Source organism: Puntigrus tetrazona, chromosome 25 (assembly GCF_018831695.1).
Source record: "Puntigrus tetrazona isolate hp1 chromosome 25, ASM1883169v1, whole genome shotgun sequence".
Lineage (NCBI taxonomy): Eukaryota > Metazoa > Chordata > Actinopteri > Cypriniformes > Cyprinidae > Puntigrus > Puntigrus tetrazona.
In genome coordinates, this window is record NC_056723.1 from 14516615 (window position 1) to 14531441 (window position 14827).

Here is a 14827-nt window from a genome sequence, read left to right on the forward strand (position 1 = left end):
CACCTGTAACTGAACCCTGCATAATATAAACCTTCGTATTTACCTTTAGCAGGCAAGTAATATCCTGAGGACATCACTGAAGCAGGACAGGACACCTAATGACCCGCTCTTACAACCAATCTCTCTTTAAGAACAAGTTACAATGAACTTCCAGGATACAGCAGCTGGAAAGAGTTTTAGGAGCTCCTCACATTTCATTACTGTATCATTAACAGCTTTAAAGTGCCTTCAGGCTGTGTGATTTCCAGAGTTTACTTACATATCAATTGGCCATTAGGGGTTTGGGCTGTTAATTAGCTTAGCACCCATTGTGTGAATTGGAGACTGGATTAATGGGAGGGGAATAGTAATGAGGCTCACCTTTCTTTGCTCAGGGCCATCCTGGGCGGATCCAGGTTGGGGTTCTCCATGGACTCCATCTGAGGGCATCGCAGGAAGTAGTAGAGAGTGTGGAGGGCATCTGGAGACCATGAGACAGGCTGCTGGCGGGCATGGCGTGCAGGACTGAGCCCGTGACGGACAGAACTGAGGCGCTGCATATGGTGCATGGCCCGTGACACCAGGTCACCTGACGATGACAAAATCAATCAGAAACTTAGCCTGATCTGATGCAAATATCCTAACAGAGATCATTTTTATTTTTATTTTAAAAGGTACTTTTATCTTACAATATCTTGAAGGGGAAAAAAATAAAATGAAATTATTGAAATGTTTGTTGTTTTAAATCATTACACAAACATTCCAGAAAATCCATGTCATGTGGTGCAACCACCATGCAAAAAAAATTTCATAAGTTTATTCCTATATTAAAAGTACATACATTTTTGTGATAAATGTATACAATAATAATGAATGAAAACAAAATGAAGAAAAAACATTATCATACAAAACCAACATGAACACAATTAAAATAAATAATAATTTGTCATTGACCCAGATATCAAATTATCACCAGAGCTCAGTCGGAAGCATAGAAGACCTTGGACACTAACTGAAACCAAAAACCACAAGTTGGCCTTCACAGCAAATGTGGAAAGTGAATGTGAGAAAGTCCAAACACGTGCACACTTCTCTAAGCAGCTTTGCGGATAAAACACACACCTGCTGATGTCTTTCCTTCAACAACATATGATTGTACCAACAAGGCTTTCAATGAAAATTGGATTCTCAACACGTAAGAGGAAACAGTTCAGGTACCAACTAAACTACACATGGATACACTGATCAAGATTCAGTGCATGTTTTGGTCTACGCTAACTTGAGAAGCAATGCTGTGGGCTGGCCACTCCATTTATGGGAACAAGTAGACTTTATTTGTGGTAATCACCCCTTGGGTTCATTTTCAAACCACAGAGTGGTTTGAGAGTAGGAAGAATCTTCTGTTATTATCTGAAAGATGCCAAACTTGCAGCAATAGGGGCCTTATTGTGTTCTACCAGGCCCTACAAAGGGTCTTAAGAGAATTTATGAAGCAATCAGGAAGTTTGAGGCTTTTTTCTACTAATGCTTGCCCTCCAGGCTGAGATCAGTGCGATTGGACTGGAGATATAAAATACAACATCCTCAAAGCTCATGGTAATACTTGTTGCAGTTTAAAGGCTGATATTGAAATACCTGAGCAGCAGTTTAATGTCTCCAGCACTGCCTATGCTCTTGGGAGCGACATTTAGAATTTGAACATGTAAATACGTGCTGTAAAAGCACCCCGAGCAAACTTTTCCAGAAAGTTTGCTTGTTTCATACTCCCAAAACTTTACTTAGGCCTGATTTATTTGAGATAATGTGACATCAGTTCATCTTCAATTCTCTTTGGCAAGCTGCTTCGAATTTACACAATGAAGTCCAAATTAACTTTATTTTGGCCTATTCACTTTTCAAATTACTGAAACAAATTCCCAATTAACTTAATTTCGGCCTGATCTGATATCACAGAATGACATCACATCAGTTCATCTTGAATTCCACGTCAATGCTGTTTTGAACTCCCACAGCAAATTTAGTTTTGGCCTAATTTTGTCTGAAACAATAAATTTCATAAGTTATTTGATTTTGCTTGCCTATTATGCAATCACTATAGACCAGTGGTACTTCAAATGGTGTTTACCACCTTGAGCAAACTTTCCTTAACATTCGCATTTGCAAGTAGTTTCAAATTCCTGAAACAAGCTTTGAACCGGCTTCATTTTGGCCTGATATTGTCCAAAATAATGTCTTGGATTTAGCTTGAAGTATTATCATGCTCGTCTTTTTCAACCGTTCCTCAAAATTCAGACTGAAATAGCTACCAACAACAGCAAATTGTTCACATGCCAAAATCGCACATTTTAGGTTGTGTAGATGCTCGGTTGAATCTAGCGTTCCGGGCCAGTTGAGGACGTACAGATGCCCCACTGTCCATCGGTCTCCAGGGTACAGCTGGATCAAACCTACATGAGAGCTCATGGGGAGGCGCCAACATCACAGGCGGTGCACAAAGACAGCTCTCACTGAATTCATTGAGTTTGTGTGTGATCGCTAATGTCCTGCTGAACGTTTGGCCTGCATGACTGTGCCCTTGTGCTGTAGGAGACAAGCAGCAAAGTGTTCGGTTTTTGCAGTAGGAAATTCGTGCCTTCCATCGGTAAGCCGCCAACCATGCCACCGCTGGGCCTGCGGCATGGTGGGTAAACACAGGTAAAACAGCTCCAAGTACGGCAACCCATGCCAACAAAGGAACTCGTTCACTGCAAGGGAAATATCCCATTTTCAAATGTAAACTCGTGTGAGGAGGGAACCGAAACACCGCACAAATGAACTGAAAGACTGTTGCTGAATAAGGCACTGTAATTCTTTGTATTTACACTTTAAAAATTCAGCTAAATTGCATTTGTTCTCAGACCAAATCTCAGACCAGCTGTTGCTTTTATCAAGGGAACCGTGTTGAGACAGACATGCTTCATTTGAGCGCAGATGAGTCAGGCATCATGAAGTCAGAAGATACAATGGTACAGCGGTTTATCTTCCTACGATCCTGATAGGAGTGTGTCTAATAACACCATGACGTCCTGCAGGAATTATCTAAAACAACAGACACGAGGCACTAGTTGACTTCCACACTCGTTTTGTGTCCTTTTTCTCTCTTTCAATCACAAAATATTCTGTTTAGAAAGCAAACATGCTTTCTCTTTGGGAACGACATAGTGGTGTTTATTCAGAGCATAAAATAATAGAGCTAATCTCTCCGGAAAGATAAACGGCTTTCGCATTATCTCCTTATCCAAGTTGTGTTTGCAGGGATAACAACAAGCGTTTGTGTCTTCATATGAAACTTGCTGCACTCTTGATTCTGTGGAGTGTCAAGGCAAGCACTAACAAGTAGTGACATACCTAAAATAGTAAACTTGTGTAGTTTATAGTTTGGCATATTAAATATATTAGTGCAATAATTTGATGCACTATTTTTACTATTAACACTGAATCCGAAACTTTTTAACAATAGAAAGTTAAGAACAGAAAAACCAAGTTACAAATATAAAACGCAAATTAAAATTGCATTTAATATTCAGGAGGTGACATTTACGATAAGCGCCATAATGAAAACTTCCGTCGTTTCCAACCTTCTCATAAGCTGTAGCTTAAATGTGACCTTTCAGAGTTGTAAATGATTCAGTACGATTCATAATGGACATAATGGACAGGAGAGAGAAACAGATAAACTAAGAGTATCTGACATAACAGACAGACAGGAAGGAAGTCAGACACTCACTCAGTTCGGAGATGCTGCCCACACATGTGGCCAGTAAGGCCTGTTCGAGTGTTCGCAGCTCCAGTTCAGCGTACGCATCCTCTCTGCTCTCCAACCCCGTCTGACGTCCCTCCGTGTACGGACTGAAATGAGCCGGAAGTGACAGAACACCTGAAATACAAAAGACAGGAAACTAGTCAAGACAAAATGTAAAAATTACATTTTTACCTTTACCAAGTAAAGTAATCTATTACTTTAAGTAACTGTTAAAGTAAAGCAACAAAATATATATAGTTATTTTTCCACAAAAGTAATGGAATGCATTAAATTTTCATAAAGAATATTTAAAGTACCGCAGTTAGTATCGTAATGTATTACAATGCAAAGCATTACTTTTAAAATGAGCTTTCCCCAATGCTAATTGCAATCATTTTGTTAAACCGTAACGTAAAATTTTGTTTACCAGTTTACATGTTTTTTTGGATAGATTTTGTTTGTCGTCTTTGTTTAAAAGTGTGTTCTCTCCCAGCGGTGCTTCATACAACTTTTTATAATCTTTGTGAAAATTCATAATGTGGCTGCACCTTTACTCCAAAACAGGTCATTCAACGCAAGAAATGGTTTTCTGTGGACCTGTGATTAAACCGAATTCAAATCTGGCCATTTTTTCCAGGTTCAGATGCAAAAGAAGCTTTCTAAAGGCTTGTTCTACGTGAAACGCGTTCATTTGCCGTATTTAGCACTTTGAAAACTGCAGTCACTGGAGAGATCAGAAAAACAAAGGTGCCATTATGATGCGTAACCCCAATGTAACCTTTAATACAATTCCAAACAAACCAATTCTAAAGTTTACGTGCTTCAACGAAGAACGCAAAAACAAACGTGAGAACTAGCATGAGATTCTATTGTGCGATTGTGAAACACTAAATCCAAACAGCATTACTTCTAAACGTCACTTTCCACTGAATTGCATTTGAACAGAAATCACGATAATGACAACGACTGTTGACTAAAACTGTGTCTTATTGTCTCCAAGGTGTTGTCATTGATAACGGAGGTTGCACAATGTTAGGACAGTCACTTCCTTTGTAAACATCTTCTCCCACATTCACAATGCTGATTTCTAGAACAACCTGGTGGTTCGGTGTTGATGAGTTCACAGTCCTTCCTTTGTGTAACCTGACTGGAATGAGTCAGTTATCAAGGCAACGCATTTTAATCTGACCACCTGACTAATTAAACGATTGCGTAAGACCTGGATGGCTTTATTAAAGCAATGATTTATGGCAGATAGAGAACTGTTACGGTTACGCAACATGAAATTATCTGCCCGGTTCCTTCAGCTCTGTATATTTCCAGTGTCGTTGAGATGTTTTGGACTTAGTGAGTCATAGTAAGTTTTGTTTAGGAGACGGTCACGGTTTCATCCTACACTTTTCTTCTCTAAATTAGTTTTTTGCTGAGCCATCGTTGGTTGAATTGTCTCCAGTAGTGACTTCCTGTCCATATGGAAGGATCAGGAAAAACAGAGCGATCAAGGAAGGGGAAACTTGTGCAGTTAAGTTTCTCACTGCTTCTTTGTAGTCATGGACAAAGCTTTGCTTTGGCCTTCAGGGGTGAGTCTCCTGCCAAGGAAAAGGAAACAAGCAAGGAACCCTACCAGAGAAGCAAAAACAAAGCAATATTGTTAGTCCTGTTTCTGATTTATGGAAGGATCTTCATAGGGAAGATAGATCCCTATCCCATCTGTGAACTTTAAAGGAATATTCCAGTTTTAATAAGTTAAACCCAATCGTTACGATATATATAATGCCTCAAATAATGCCTTAAATAATGCCTCATTTTCATATTTAGACGTAATATTTTTAAAAACTTGTTTGCAGTTATCAGTGTAATCAACTAGATAAGTAATGTGATAATTTTTTTTTTTTTACCTGCAGTATCACCTTAAACAACTGTAAAAATGATTTAAGATAAAAAAATATATATAAAGCTTTAATGAAATGAATCCATTACTTCTACTGTAAGTGCCTTATCATATTTTTGCCTTTGATGAGACAGTTTTTTTGTTAATCAATGCACCACAAATGCATTCAACGGAGTTAAATGCAGACTATTCAGCGACTAAAAGTCTCTGTGCAGAGTGATTTTCTGTTTCTAGATAAGCTTTCTGCTTCTATCATGCGCAGGGTTGAAGATTGGAGATATTTACAGATGAGGGTGGCTCTAGCGTTCGAGAAAACGAACAGTCTGTTTTTTTTTTTTTACTCTTACCGCACTGTGGTGAGAGCGAAGCACTACGGGACCGACTCACCAACACTGGCATCATAAATTCCAGTAGACAAAGCTAAGCGTTTGTTTACAGTAAACACCCTCTTAATGGTGTCTGTGATTTACGCTTATTACGGCACATTTACAGCTTCAGGGTGGCTCACTACCAACAAGGTGACACGATATCAAATACGCATAGAGGAAAGTCACTCTTCCGATCCTATGCGAACAGTGATATTTGCTAAAGCCAGCACCGCTCAACAGAGCTGAAAGGAAGCGGAGGTTTCAAGAGGGCCTGATTTCCTCTGCAGTGGTTCATGGCTGTAAATATGAAACATACGGCTAGGTATAAAAATATACCGCTTGGTTAGTTCTCCATGATTGTCCAATTAGGACAGAATTTCAAGGAAATGATTGCCGGACTTCCCGTTTCGATATAGTTTTATATTTCGAATTACACATTGGATCAAAAAGCGTGCATAAAATGACTCGGCATTAATTCAACGCACAGATGCATCCGCATATCTATCCGCGAGCCTAGGATGTGGCTGGATGCGGCACGAGAAACCGCGGTTTATGAGAGGCTTTCGGGCTCCGACAAATGAGATTCTAAACCCCCTGCACGAAAATCCAACCCACAACAAATTTGTCCAGCTGCAGCGGGAAACGCGTCTGTGTGCGAGTCTGCTTCTCTGTATATAGGGCAGGACAAAGCCTGGAGTATTTGCTGATGCTGGTCGTTCCTTACAATGGAATCGGCTTTACAATGAGCACACATGCCTGCAACGGCACTCAACACACCCTCGGCGCTGCGGTCCGGTTAGCGTTTACTCCCAAGGGTCATCACGGCTGTTATTTGACAAGCCTGTGAAGTATAGGTTTCATCGGAAGGTGCAGGTGTCCAATCTGACAGGCGCACGTGAATGCTGTGAACACGGTTTAAAACAGTAGACAAAGTGTAGTGTGAAACGGTTTGAATTAGAATTTTCTGAAAAAAAATTAAGCTATGCCTACTATGAAAGTTCTAATTTTTATATATATATATATATATATGATATGATGCCTCTCCACAGAATATTACAATCAAATCTCAAGATTATTAAACGACTTTATTACTCTACCTCAGTATAACCTCCTTTTCTGGAAAGGAAACCGAGCGTGAAATCAGATAAACCATGAAACGTTCATTCGGTGTTGCCAACAAACTCTGTGGACTCATTCTTGTATGTGAGAGTTCTTCAAATTGAGCTTAAAATAGCAACGGATCGGGTGTCACGCGAATGTTTATTCAGTATTTCTTGCCATGAATGACTGACGTTAGGTAAGCATCCAATCTACTCGGTTTCCGAGTATTCTTAGCACTTCGCACATAATTTTCGCTCTCGCACCATGAGAGCGCGGCGAGTCGAGCTCCTGTAAGTTTAGAAACGGGCAGTACGAGCCAGAAATCTCCCATGAGTCCACGCCCCATCTGCCTTTCCCACAGCCCATCCCGACACACTCACACATAAAGAATCTGCTCTCCTCGTTCGCCTCAGATCATCACTTCGGGGATAAAAGTGTGACCAGATAGAGAAAGAAAAGAAGATGCCATTTCAGTAGAACTGAGGTGAAAATCAATTTGAGAGAGGTTCCTCACGGTGGGAGGTACGCAGGCTACAAAAGACCAACGGACGGGTTTTTATTTGGGTGTATTTACACCGACAGTCTTTTTCTTGAAGAAGCTCATTCCAGTCTCTCAGTAATAGCAGCGGTGTCCGTATAGACTGCATTCCTGATGGATAATTGGTCTGGAAATAAAGATGTGTTTGGTCTAGCGCAAGTCAGTTGTTCCTGTGTGTGTTAAACGCGGAGGTCTCTCTCGTTTATAGGCCCAGAGGCCTCGTTCTCTGATGTCTAAGTGGCCTTTCACATTCAACGGAGGCCACCTGCTTCAAAAACAAGCTCCTCATTCATTTGGGCCTTGGTCAGCACTTTAGTCATTTCCTGCTTGACAAAAAAAAAAAACACCTTTGAGATGATCATTCAAGATCAAAACGCAATATTTAAAAAAAAAGGTTGCAAATGCGTCCAAACTGTTTCTGCTGCCCACACATACAGGAACAATGAAATTTCCAGAAGTCCAGATGTCGATGGTAACCTTTGGCACAAGGCTAATGTTAACCGCACCTAAAAACAGCCGTTTAGGAGGTCAGGGTTCTTTAATTGAATTAGTAATTGTATTAATACGTTAACCTGACCTGAGATCTGTCACTTACAGTAGCTGACAGATAAGCTAATGATGAATGTTATTGTTCTTTACTCCGTTACGGCATTTTCGGCCCTCGAAAACAAATTTTGCAACTGATCCTGTTTTAGTTGGAAATCGGACTAAAATGGAGATATTTAAAAATGATGGCATCACTTTGGGTATCCTTGATGACCATCGCCAGTTTAGGATCACTTTTTTAATTTTACTAGTGTAAACGGTACCGTTTATATAAAGTATATGCATATTCTCAGACTTATATTTAAAATATCCTTATTTGTACTTTTTTGTAACCTTTAAATAAAGTTCTAATCACAACAAGAAAACTTGAAATTTTAATGTTCTTCGTATAACCTATTAAAAGTAAACATTCAAGTAACGCTATATTTTGGGTATAAAATAAAGCTTATAGAACGTTTTCGGAAATGTTTTTGTAACATTTAAATAGCATTATAATAAATAAATGGACATTTTCGAAACATTTTAAAACAACGTTTCCACAAGACCTACATGAGAGCCATATTGTTGTAATTAAGTTAGCGCTGTATTTAATAACTTGTTTAATAATAAGCTGTAGCATAAGTTGCAGGAAATGTGAAGATACTAGCTAATTGCTAACACATACAAAAACACAGAAACTAGAAACAACCTTGTAAATTTTACTTTAAAAGTTAGTGTATACAATACAACATTACAATTATCATACAAAATGCAATGTTGGTATCCGATGTTTCATTCTATGCTAATACTTCACAAAAAAAGTAAGCATGTTGAGAAATAAGGATGTTCGACAACGTTTATATAGTTGTGTTGACAGCCTAGTTATAGTTATTGAGAGTTTTAAAGATGGTCAGCTGTCCGATTGTGTTGGTCATTTATACATTGGGTAAAAATAACAGCATTTGTCGTCATGTCAGATTGAGTCTTATCTGCATTTTGGCGTTCTGGGTTATATCACTAGAGTCCCGATCGTCAGGCACTGATCACCTCACACATGCTTGTCAGGCTAATTAATCACAGTAAGGAAGACCGACTGCCTTGCGTTCCACCACACCTCAGGAGAGCTTTTAAACACATTTGGATCAGCAGCCGTGTGACATGTTTTCCCGCTGATCCAGTTTGTCATCATAAATAAATAATTTAAAAAACCTAAGGGGAAAAAAATGCTACATATCCCAGCACACAATATGCAGTAGTTCCCAGGAGGCTTTGTGGCTTTGTTGAGATTACAGAATCTCAGTTCATGATCCTCCGACTTTGTTTTGAAAGATCTCGCATCATAAGCAGAACAAACACGAAAATTTATTGCGACATGGCGTCATTCCTCACTTATTGCTTTATGAATTCAAGCCAACTGTGGAGCCAGTGGTTTCTTTTCATGTTTGCAAGGAATCACCACAAATTACCTCATTGTTCTCATGTTACAGGTAATAGATTGTATTCCACATCTTAGAGAAATCCATGTTTTATATATCGTCTGAATTAAATGACTGGTCCTTGTCTGGGAAAAGCATTCAGAAACAGGGCGTTGCCATTTGGCTGCTAATGCCCTCAAGTTTCTATGATATTCTGGTCTCTAGATGCAACTTTAGAATTATCTGAGATTTCATTTTAAGGGTCAATGGTTTGTTCAAACCACTAAGTAAGAGCAATGGCAACAGTGACGCTTGCTTCAGATGTAAAGCAGCATTTGCCGTAGTCGCCTCTGGAACAACTTCCCTATTAAGTGAGAGCGAACACAATCGGCCTGCTGTTCAGCCTCTGAGCGATGGAGCAATGGCAAATCTGATGGACTTGGAACTTCAGCGTAAACGAATGGAAATCTAGCACAGTGTTAAATGTTGATTTTATTTTCCTCTCACGCTTACTCACTCTATATGTCTTCCTTCAGATGTCAGGTTTCAAGGCCCACCACTTCATTAAGCAAGAACATCTATGAATAGCACACATGCTGGTCAATGCGACGACTGTTTCAGTACATGGAGCCCTTTAGTGTCTTTTATGAAAATACGGAGTACTGTGTATTTTACGTTTGCATAATGTTTAAAGTACAGGTAAATTGAAAGTCTGTTTTGCTTGTTTAGCGTAACATGAACTCAAAGGTCATGACTAAAGCATTAGATTAAAAAAAAAAAAAAAAAGCATTTTCAGTTTTGTATATAAAAATTATGCAGTTAGTAACAAAAGCCAGTGGACTGCAATAAGGATTCTGACAAAATCCCCTTTAACAATGACAGACCTATTCCTAGGACCTTAAACGTTGCAATATAAATTACTGGTAGTGCTTAGGCGAAACTTCACAGGCCGATCTTGTAATAATCATCCACCATTTTATAGTGGAAACCTGGTTCATATCGGGAAAAGACCCAAACCTCACTTTCCTGGCACTAACTCAGTGATATTCAGAGCAATTATCCTGTGTTTAATATACTGCATGTAATTACAAAAGTTACATTCACTCCAGTTTACACTCCTTTGTACTTTTCTTACAAGTAGTATTGCTCATAAAGGGGGGTTTCCATTAAAAAAAAAGTCAATCCCCCCAGAATCCCTCACACCCAAGACAGGAGGGTGTATCTTGATCCACCAGGCCTGAGGGGACAGAAACTCACAGATGTCAAAAATCATCCCAACACCCTAAGCTTCTGACCTATGACCTTCACACCTAAATGAGTCAAACATTCTGTCTTACTCCAGTGCAGCCATCAGCACCAAAAGCAGCCCCCGTTGCATGCAGGGAAACAAAGCTTCTTTGTGGCAGTCCACCCAAACATGTCATTCATGAAGATATCATTGTTTCAACTCAAACATGCACATAGCAGAAACTTTGTTTCAAAGGTTTGTTATTTCAACCTGTAAATTAAGCCCCAGTATGTCTTCAATTACTTTACTTCATTGCTCTGAGCAACTGTAACTCTTGTATGTGGTACTTTTATTCATGTAATACTGTCTATACAATACAATCAACATGTTGTATTTTATAAAAAAAAAAAAGAAAGAAAAAAAGGTGGATTGAATTAAAGGGTATTGTATAAATAACAGCTGTTTAACCTACGTTCCTCGCTTACACAAGCTGACATCCTGACGCCAATAAAGGGTGGTTGGCATCTGGTTACAAAACACCTAGACAAAATACACACCATATTTGATCACTATCAATATCCTTACTGCTGACTTTAATCTATCGAGAATTGAAATGTGGTTCCATGAGCTTAACAGAAACCTGGCAAAGAGCTGAGACTCCCAACTTTGTGGTTGTACTGCATGGACATCAATTTGTGTGAGCAGACAGAAGCTTGAGAGAGAATGACGAAAAATAGGGAGTGGACCTGCTACAGAGGCAATGGTGTGGTTTGCAAACTCGCCACAAATCATTCAAACACACTCATTGCCATCTCTTGGGTTTTAAACCTTCACCCTTCTCCACCCTCACAACTTTCTTTTAGTTTGTGGCTTGCACATCCAGAGAAAGCAAGACTCTGACCTGTTGTATACCAAAGTCAAAAGGCATAAAGCTTTGGACCACAACTTGGCAGATTCTCTAAACATACAAACCAGTCATCCGGTGTCTGTCTGCAACCATGTGAACTTTGAGAAACTGGACAATGGGCTGGATTCTTGGGTTGCCTTGAAGGACACACACGGAGACATGTTGAGTCATGTGGTGGGGACTTTGAGGGACTCAATGACTATGTTTTCTCAAGAACAAGCCATGGATCACAAAGAACCAGAAGGACTTGATAAACAGGAAGGCGACTTGATAGAGGAAGCAACCAAAGCAAGTCCAAACGGAGTCGAAGAGGAAGAGCAACTTTGAAATAATATGAATTAAGTGGAAAGAGAACACGCCACAAACTGGCTGGTAACCTGGCGCAGAAGAACCTGGACAGGGCTAAAGAGATCAGTCTGTTCTTCAGCAGATCTGGCTTTCAATCACCCTACCCCCATCTCTGTTTCCTAGGGGGTTTCTGCTCCCTCATTTACCATCCCCCTTCCTCCACAATTCTTGATCTGCCAGTGAGCCACCAATGGTCACTCTCCCAAACTTCCACCCACTCCAATCCACATCTCCAACTTGGAAGCAGTTTCTAGGTGGTGCAAGTCGACACCAGACATTTCAACCAACAGCATTTTCAAAAACCTGCAGCATTCAAACAAGAAACAAGTGCGTACATCTGCACATGACGCTAAGTACTTTTACATGTCGTAGCCAGATTTTTTACAAATATGAGAGTTGACATGGATTTAAGTATATGCACATTCTAAGGTCCCATTTACACTATCAGTTAAATGTGACCTAATTCAGATCAGATAAGTGCCAAAACAAATGTCATGTAAACTGGCTGATCAGATTTTCTGATGCATTGCGTTCTCTACGTCACTAAAACTCTAAATTAGTACTTCGCCACAGTTTAATGGAAAGAATGTGTAAAAGAGCTGTAGCGTTAAATGACAACAAAAGCAAAAAACATGGAAGAGGACAGTACAGGGCAGTGGTCGACGACTGGAGTTACATCGTAGAGCAAGCATTTTTCACGTTCATCCATCTTGGCTACTGCGTGGTGCAACAACCCCCTTTTAAGAATGTCTAATGTTTTAGATGCTATAGACGCAAACACAAATCGGATATGGGTCACAATTGAAAGAATGTAGCACCAAGTCCTGATAACGTCACTGGTAGTTCCTATAGAACTGTTTTAGACCCTAATCTAAAGTAGGAGTTAATTTCCTATAACTAAATAAATTTCTAGTTCTTATAGCGCAAACACACCAAGAAGCAAATACTTCAGTCAATAGTTTTGTCAATATCACCACAGATGGGCCTTTTGTCTTCCATTATAAACACTGTTTAGATGCCACACTGATAATGCCTGATTTGAGGAAAACATGCTGCTAACCCTAACTCTCACAGGACAGGGAACGCAAACATATCATGCATAAATGTCTGTCATACTTCTCTTGGATACACCTGTTTCAGAATTCCACAGCCCTGCTATCTTGTGGACCCAGCTGTCATCACTACAGGTGCCTCTTGGAGTGGGTTTTATTGTGACATGGCAACTATTCTCGTCATTCCTGACCATCACAAACACACTAGGGTAAACACAGACATGCTCGTTCAAATACCACAATGTGACCACACCCCACTCTTGGACAGAACGGAAGGAAATATGTTGTGGTCTCAGGGGAACCCACACTGCTTTTCTGGCTGATTAGTTGGGGGAGAAAGACTGAAGACTTGTGGACTGGCACGGAGAAGTTCTAATTTGAGATTCTTTATTTAAAGGAAATTGTTTATTTATTAATCAACTTTTCAGTGCAGCCAAGTATCTTAGAATCAGAAATGGGAAATGAGAAGAACTGAAGGTCTTGTTACAGGTCACCAACGTTTATTGGCTTTATGACTACTTCCTAAATTTTGCAGTAATTCAAAAATAATTGATTAAATTTAACATTAAAACTAAGGCTACTTCACGTTGCTCAGAGCTAAAAGCTGTGGCCCAGAGGCCTTTGGGACCACCCACAAAAACCCCATTCAGGCACATAAGCCAGATGGAAAAAAAAAAAAATTAGGGAAGACCGCTCTTTCTAAATCCTACCCATCTGCCTTTGCCACAAAATACTCAAAATGGGGCCTTGAGGCAAGACATATACTCCCCAAACCCTGCTTGCTTCCTACAGACATTCAGAACATAGATGGTTATGTTATAGGCGGTTCCTGACTTGCACAGGGTAAAGAAAAGGTCAAACCATTTTGTTGTACATTTTTCTAAGACCTGCTATTATGACCTAATAGTGTCTAACAGATTATTACAGTATTAAACAAACTGAGTCTTTCCAGAGATATAACACACCCATCTGCATACAAAAACAAATATGAAGTTAGCTACATTTAACATCATATAGTGGTTAAGTGGGCTTAGTTAGCTAGGTTTAAAGGGTTGCTATTGCTTTACCACATAATGCATTGCCTACTCAAACAACCCAAACATCTCAGCCTGTTATACAAGCCACCTAAATAGCACTGAAATAGGACTGGAGGGTTAGCATCCATCTTTTATTACCACTTCTAGCGTCTGTGCAAACAACTAGTTCCCTGCTCCAAATTTGTCTTCATTTCCCCGCTCCCTTAAGGCCTGACAGTGTGCTAATAGCCTAGCCAACCCAGATGCCCTCTGCTATTACTTCGAAGCTGTTGTTCTTAAATAAACACCAGACATATGCATGGCATGAAAAGCTGAGCTTTAGGTTGACTGCGTGCTAAACTGTGACATAGTCTCATGGGACAGCCTGCTTTGTTCCTTGCCATGTGTGCTAGTTGGTCTACTGCTTTCTTTGACACTGTAATTATCAGTCTGCTCTGGCGTGTGCTAATAGCAGGATGCTGTAGAATTTAGAGGGATGTAAAAATGCTGAAAGCTAATCTTAGACTTAAGAAAGAAAAATCAGAACAATGTTGGAGTTTGTAAATTGATACACTCTTGAATAAAAATGTGTAATGGTACATTTCAGGTACAACAGCTTTTCACTTGGGCAGGACCCAATGGGGAAGTATTACTACATTAATGTACTAATTTGCACCT

The 14827-nt window shown here is 39.7% G+C and overlaps 1 protein-coding gene across 1 annotated transcript in view; it reads right to left on the bottom strand.

Moving 5' to 3' along the window:
- The window catches only part of abtb2b (ankyrin repeat and BTB (POZ) domain containing 2b), a 40312-nt gene that overhangs the window by 14169 nt on the left and 11316 nt on the right, over window positions 1–14827 (bottom strand). The window contains 2 exon segments of the mRNA XM_043228473.1: window positions 361–568; window positions 3746–3895. Coding sequence (XP_043084408.1) covers window positions 361–568; window positions 3746–3895 — 358 coding nt within the window.